At 34.1% G+C, this 8,060-nt stretch overlaps 1 protein-coding gene across 1 annotated transcript; it reads left to right on the top strand.

Moving 5' to 3' along the window:
• The first annotated feature begins 1,672 nt into the window (after nt 1–1,672).
• On the top strand, nt 1,673–7,558 carry LOC107047484. The gene is made up of 2 exons (XM_015270256.1): nt 1,673–2,102; nt 7,191–7,558. The coding sequence occupies exons 1-2, from the start codon at nt 1,673–1,675 to the stop codon at nt 7,556–7,558; spliced, it is 798 nt and encodes a 265-aa protein (XP_015125742.1).
• Nucleotides 7,559–8,060: the final 502 nt, after the last annotated feature.

The following is an 8,060-nucleotide window of genomic DNA, read 5'->3' as shown; positions in this document are numbered from 1 at the left end:
TCATTGAAAGACCATTAGGCATTTGAGTGACGAACTAACAACATTGAAAGAATCTGTCTCACGTCAGATTCAGTCAATCCTTGATGGTCTGCAACCAATGATCACGAAACAATTGAAAAGAATTCAAGATGATACAAATCAAGACTTGGCGTTGCGTAATTCTGAAATAATTTCTAACTTGGATAAACGTTTAATTGCATTGGAGAATGAACAAAAAAGCGGTAGTAGTTGAGGAGCTTCATAGACCAGCTCGAAGAAATTATTCACGACGGCATGTTGATGTGCGCGGACTGGATGAGACTTGGCAGGCTGATCTTGTTGACATGACTGCATATGCTCGTGAAAACAAGAGTTACAAATATTTTCTAACAGTTATTGATATTTTTTCAAAGTATGCCTGGGCTGTACCAACTAAAACGAAAAATGGAAAAGATGTGACGAATGCCATGAAGTTCGTGCTGAAGCAAGGGCGTAAACCACAAAAATTGCATGTGGACCGCGGAAAAGAATTCTACAACACTGAATTCAAGAAACTGATGGAAGATAATGGTATTACTATGTATTCAACATTTAGTAATTTAAAAGCATTTATTTGTGAGCGATTCAACCGTACGCTGGAAGAAAAAATGTGGAAGCAATTCAGTTTACAAGGAACATACAAGTGGATCCCAATTGTTAAGAATCTTGTTCAGTCTTATAATGACAGCAAACATCGCACAATCCGTATGAAACCAAAGGATGTCACTGTTGCAGATGAGAAGTACCGCTTACATCATGTTTATGGAAAACTCAAAGCTCCTCACACGAAGAGAATCAAGTTCAAAGTTGGAGATAAAGTCCGCGTCAGCAAATATAAGAATATTTTTGAAAAAGGTTATACACCCAACTGGTCAACAGAGATATTCACGATAAGTAAAGTTATACATACCAAACCTGTGACTTATAAGCTCATCGATTATGAGGAGAAACCTATCGAAGGTGGATTCTATCAAGAGGAATTAACGAAAGTAACGCATCCAGATGTCTATCTTGTGGAAAAAGTACTCACAAGGCATGGTGATAAAATTTTTGTAAAATGGCTTGGATTCGATGATTCTCACAATAGTTGGATTGATAAGAGCGATTTATAATTTTAAATATATGTATTTTTATTGCAACATAATGATACATGTAATTTGTTGAATATTATAATAAAAGATAATATTGATAAACAATATAGCGTTTTTTTTCACTTTCTATAACCATACGGTGCAATATCAGTAGTATTAGAACAGAGTATTCTTTTATCATCATTCCAGCTTAATGCTAATTTCCGTTGGTGAATGGTCTTGACTTCATGTTTTTTACTCTTAATCAAATATTGGGATTTAATCAAACTCTCATTATTGAAAAGACAATCTTTATATTCATCGAACGTGATAGTTTTTAAAGCGGAACCTTTGACACCTTTGGCGCGCTTTTTTTCTTTCATTTCCCCGTGAATCGTCAAAATATAAGATTTTGCTCGAAGACCGACAAATTCGCTCATAATTTTTCCATTGCATTCGTCTTTCATCAAACCCAGGACTTTCTTATTCATTCGTGGAATATTATATTTANTACTATGTATTCAACATTTAGTAATTTAAAAGCATTTATTTGTGAGCGATTCAACCGTACGCTGGAAGAAAAAATGTGGAAGCAATTCAGTTTACAAGGAACATACAAGTGGATCCCAATTGTTAAGAATCTTGTTCAGTCTTATAATGACAGCAAACATCGCACAATCCGTATGAAACCAAAGGATGTCACTGTTGCAGATGAGAAGTACCGCTTACATCATGTTTATGGAAAACTCAAAGCTCCTCACACGAAGAGAATCAAGTTCAAAGTTGGAGATAAAGTCCGCGTCAGCAAATATAAGAATATTTTTGAAAAAGGTTATACACCCAACTGGTCAACAGAGATATTCACGATAAGTAAAGTTATACATACCAAACCTGTGACTTATAAGCTCATCGATTATGAGGAGAAACCTATCGAAGGTGGATTCTATCAAGAGGAATTAACGAAAGTAACGCATCCAGATGTCTATCTTGTGGAAAAAGTACTCACAAGGCATGGTGATAAAATTTTTGTAAAATGGCTTGGATTCGATGATTCTCACAATAGTTGGATTGATAAGAGCGATTTATAATTTTAAATATATGTATTTTCATTGCAACATAATGATACATGTAATTTGTTGAATATTATAATAAAAGATAATATTGATAAACAATATAGCATTTTTTTTCACTTTCTATAACCATACGGTGCAATATCAGTAGTATTAGAACAGAGTATTCTTTTATCATCATTCCAGCTTAATGCTAATTTCCGTTGGTGAATGGTCTTGACTTCATGTTTTTTACTCTTAATCAAATATTGGGATTTAATCAAACTCTCATTATTGAAAAGACAATCTTTATATTCATCGAACGTGATAGTTTTTAAAGCGGAACCTTTGACACCTTTGGCGCGCTTTTTTTCTTTCATTTCCCCGTGAATCGTCAAAATATAAGATTTTGCTCGAAGACCGACAAATTCGCTCATAATTTTTCCATTGCATTCGTCTTTCATCAAACCCAGGACTTTCTTATTCATTCGTGGAATATTATATTCATTATTTTCAGGATAGTATCGTATCAAACTTGGAAATATCACGTTTGATATATTCATAAATATCTGGAACATTGAATTCATACAAGAGGCTATCTGTGTCAGTGTACAACAATTTCGCACGATTAGTGAATGTGTTCTTGATATATTCATAATGGAAATCATAGATGAATGTCTTTGATAAGTCGTGGATAGAAAATCCAACATAGATGGGTTTATTGAAATATATTTCATTGCGATTTAATTGGATGATGACTAAATTTTGATCTTCATCGAATCTAGTGCAACTATGAAAATTTGGTTGAGCAATCAGGGCTTTAGCTCCATACGTTCCATCCCACTTCGTTACTAGTCTTACGTCTTTCTATTTCCTCACATTTTCAATAGTTTTCCCAAACACTGAATTATTCATTAATTTGAAAAAATTCTTCTCAAACTCATTGGTTGATTTTTTTCGTAACTCTGTATTCAAATCAATGTATGGTTTTAACCAAGCTGATTGGGAAAATTTCAAGACGCGATGAATTCTCCTCAAAAGCATTCCCAATTTAAGGCATTGCTTCAAATTTTTGTAGTGTATCACATAATATTTCTTCGGTAATAGGGTCGTCATTAATTTCGAAATTTTCTTCTGTGGTAGGACAAAGTGTTCTGGAAAAAGCGGTAAGTCTTTATATGAATCATGGAGCTCTTCAGGGTACTCTAAATCAACCTCAAGTATGTATCCTGTAGGTGAATCATCAGGAATATTGTTAATATCGATCAATGATGGATCAATCCACTCGAATGATCCATAGGGTAAATATTGAGACATAGCTGCTCCATAAAGATTGTTCACATCAAAGTACATTAAATAAGACATTTCTTTCTCTGAATCAAAATTATCATTATATATTTGTTGTTAATACAACCGTATCGATTGGAACATTGCGCCACTCCTCCACGGATACCTTTCTCAATAAATAAATGCATTTCAATATCAGTAACCAATTCAAGATTAACATCCGTGCATTTGAGCATGGCATCAAAAGCCAAACCAGGTGCTGTGAAATAATAGAGAGGATCAAGTTTGTATACTGATAAGCAATTGCGTCTGAAATTTTGGAAAATATCTGCTAAAAGCAAGACATCCGTCTTCAAATATAAATCGGAATATTCACCCAATGACGTGATATTAAAAATATCCCAGACTTTTTGTGCATGCGCATAATCCTCCACGGAAATGTCCTCATTATTCAATTTTGAATAAAATTTTTCTCTTGGCGGTAACTCTGTTTCTTTAAGTTTATCCCAATTATCTATGTATTCATAGGGAAATACTCCTTTCCTGGTTAAAAGTTGAAATTTCTCTATGTCATTATTACACGACTGAAAAGTTATGTTTATCTCCATCATTCAAATACGAAGCCAATTCATCTAAGCTGCTCGCTATAAATCTAAATGAATCAATGAATCGCCAACTAACTTGAGTGGCTTCAACTCGTTTTGTAAAAGCAATATATTTTTCTTTATTCAGTGGGAGTAAATGTAATGAGCCTGGATATTTTGTAGCTAAGACTTTAATAAAAAAATGTGAATCATAATCAGAGAGGTTATGGAATACTACTGGGATAGTTCGAGAATTCTGATAATTTACATTGCATTGAGGATGCGCCGGACCGCGATATTTACCAGTAAAATGGCAATGATCACGATGTTTTACGGCATTCTCAGTAAAAGGTTTCTCACAGATATCACAGTTGCGTGCTGTTTTGTATTTTACGATTTGTTCAGCTGTGAGTGACTCCATTTCAACGTTTATGCTCAAACAACGTCAACCTCATGAGCTATTCGTTGCAATTCGTTGATAAACCAATCGATACAATCAGAACCACGTTTAATCTTGAATCCCGATCGTCTATCATCAAAAGAACAGTGCAAATAAAACGCACCACTGGATGGAATATGCTTTTGAGTGAAAGATTCATCTCCAGTTGACTGAAGAATACATTCAAGATCAGCGTATATGACAAATGGTATCATCTCTCTGAACTTGTAATTCTTGAAACTCAAAATTTTTTTCTCCTCCGTTGGTAGTACCATTTTGCACTCGTTAATATTGAAACAATCTTTTTGGTGATCATGGAACGATTTTCTAATGGAGAAGTGCCCCAAACAACGATCACAAAACCACATAGGATGCTCATGATGTGAAACTTGTGATCTTAATAAACGAGACAAATTACGGATATGAGCAAAGTGATAAATGGGTTGCATGTCAGGCGCTAGATATGTGCGACTACTGTACAGCAGTAGATGAATCGTCGGCTGATCAGACTCATGTTTACTTAAATACAAAGGAACAATTTCTTCATTCTGAATACCGTAAATATTTATTGATAGATGATTTATACGCTTGAATTTTGGGACATCTTTAAATTTCACTGGAAAATCAATCCCTGTATAAGTGAGTTTAGCATCTTGACCAGGTAATGTGACTGAGGAATAATGAAGATAGGAGCTAACTCTATCAGCATGTGTCGTTGCGGGATAGAGCGCGGCCACTACAGACCACAGAAAACAAAATTCATCATTATTATTTTTCACGTTCACAACTGCTTTCTTCCATTGAATTTTTTTTGGTAGTGGTATATAAGTATTTACTCCAGCGATGAGTGGAATGTATCGGTTAATATTGATCATGAGATAAATTATTTCTGTAAGACTCCACCCAGAGTCACGTTCTTGAAAGTCTTCAACCTTCTCGATTAATTTTTCAATGAGATTTTCGTTAAACCATTGTTTAATATTTGTAGTTGGTAGGATAATCTGATTCTTCGTATTGAAGTATTTTGTTTCTTATATAGAAACAAAATACTTCAATACGACATTGTTTCTATATAAGAAACAAAATACTTCAATACGACTATACGGTGTATAGTTTCACCGTCTTTTAATACTTGAAAGTTTGCTGCTAATACACCATTAACCTTTAAATTTCCCTGTTCTGTCGAGATATTTTTCAGGCGACGGACTACCAAAGTTCTTGCGTCTCTCAAAAAGGGTTTGAGATTTTTCTGACTCAAGTTGATCACTGCACCTGTGCGTATTCTACCATTAAACACAGATTCCATGTCTCTCCATGTCACTCTTTGTTCTATTTTAGTTCGAGAAGAATTCCCAATTTCTCCAACATGTCGTAATCTCTTCAATTTCAGTTTAGCACACACAGGCATCGATTGATACAATTGTTATTTCTAACCTCCGTTTATCACTCGCAGAAAGGTTACCGTTTTTAAGTAGCTTTCGGTAGAGATTGATGTAATAATTACACCATGTTATCCAATGCTCAGTTTCACAAGCAGATGCATTCCTGCATGCAGTCTCGAAGATTCTAATTACCCTCGAACATGTTCTCACATCCATTGTTCTAAAAATTCAGAGTAAGAATTCAATAAGTTTATGTAATTTTGATTGATGTATTTCTTAGGAAATCGAAAATCATTAAGAAAACTGTTTAATTTTTCAAGCATTGTTATATCTCTTTCGAAGATTCTAGAATTCTCTGAAAGATTCTGGAACCTTTGAAAAATGGTCCAAAAACGATTCGAGAACAAATCATGAATTGCTGTAGAAATTCGAGTATTATTTATAGTCACTAGAGGGTGAATTTGCGTTGTTTAGTGATAAAATCACAACAAGAACTTAAACCAGGAGAATTGATCATACCAGAATATGTAATATCAATGGACTGTGCTCCACGAATGACTGACAGCGAACTCTGAACCTCCGTATTTATAAGGATGGCTTTTCTGGAATGTTCGCAAATCAAGGTCAAAAAGTGGTAAATAATTCCCAAAATTATTGATTACTGAAACTTGATGGAACAGAAAATGTCCATAAAAACTCTACGTAATAATTAGCTTACGTAATTGTAAATTCTCAAATTCTTTTCCCATTCTTCAAATTCTTGGATTTTGCATGTTATTAACAAACGTAAGTTTTACGTATAGACTTTCTAGAAATATTCTATAAGCTTCGAATCAGCGTTGGCAATCGTTTTAAGAACTGTTTTCTATTAGTTCATCATTGCTGGAACTTGACAAAACGAGAAATTTCCATAAAAACTTTAGCCTACGTAATTATGAATTATTCACGTAATTTCTTCCATTCTTCGATTCTTTAGATTTTTGTGTTGTTTGAAGACGTAATTTGTACATGTAAAGCTTCTAGAAACATTCTCTGAGCTTCGAGCTGATGTTGACATTCGTTGGAAGCACGATTTTCTACGTCATATTGAATTTTCTAGAATGTAGTCTAGAGCTTATAAAAAGCCTCTGTCCCAAATCATTACTCAGTTTCGCTACAAAAGTCTTTGAGGGTGAATCGTCCACTAAAAGTTAATAATTTCCATCCGTTAACTCTGAATTATTTTTCATCGAATACGAGAGGTAGATATTTATTCTTTCATTCATCGAAATTAAGTATTTTACTCATCTCACAGAAGACTTTGAATGATTCTGTTCATTTCTCGAATTGAAAATTTTTTGACTAATTTTCATGATTCCTAGACAGAATGGCTACTATGAAAAGGAAGCGTGATACATCTTTCTGCGATGGACTAAATAAAATTGCTCTTCAGGAGAGCTCCTTTTTGCCTATGAAGAAAATTGATGAGCTCAAGATGAAGAAGCTCTACAAAATCACTGAAATCAGGTTCGCAAACACGCGGTATGGAACAAAAGCATTGGTCGTCTTGAAAAACAAGTTCACCATTTGGTTACCAGGCAGGATTTCTTGTAGATTATTAGAGGAACAAGAAGAGCTGAATTCATTCCAACAAGCTGCCAATGAGGGCGTTTTGAACATGAAATTCCTGGAGGACAAACATCACCCTTGTGAATTTCTCATCATCGGGAAAGATAACCAGAAAAGTTAAGATAATTTTTCTTCCAGCAGCACAAGTGAATGATAATATAAAATGAGCAATTATTTTATTTCTTTTTGTATTTGTCCTTAAATTGTAACAAGAAGAGAAAAAAAAAGGAAAAAGGAATATATCTCGAAAACTTTGTATATATATTTTGATTGATCTGTCATAGTGACCGTTGAGACGAGTATTTGAAAAAATTGAAATCCGTCAAGAAGTTGAACTGAATATCTCTGAAACTTCACTATCATGAGACTATCATGAGACCTATATTCATACCAAATTTCAACTTGTTGTCCCCATTTCTTCTCATGTTATCGTGTGCACAAGCTTTTTTTGATGAAAAAGAAAAAGCGGGAATATCTCCGAAATTCATCCGAATCGATTGATTCGGAAGAAAAACAATGCTTCCATTCGGAGACAAAAATTCGAAAAATTTTATTGAATAAAACTCATGTGAATATCAACCGAGATTTTTAGGATATCATTTGCAAATCCTCCAGCTGAGTAT

This window comes from Diachasma alloeum, unplaced genomic scaffold (assembly GCF_001412515.2).
Source record: "Diachasma alloeum isolate Michigan unplaced genomic scaffold, Dall2.0 Dall_scaffold_59282, whole genome shotgun sequence".
In the NCBI taxonomy this organism is placed as follows: Eukaryota; Metazoa; Arthropoda; class Insecta; order Hymenoptera; family Braconidae; genus Diachasma; species Diachasma alloeum.
The sequence above is the reverse complement of the archived record's forward strand: the minus strand, read 5'-3'. Positions and strand labels throughout refer to the sequence as shown.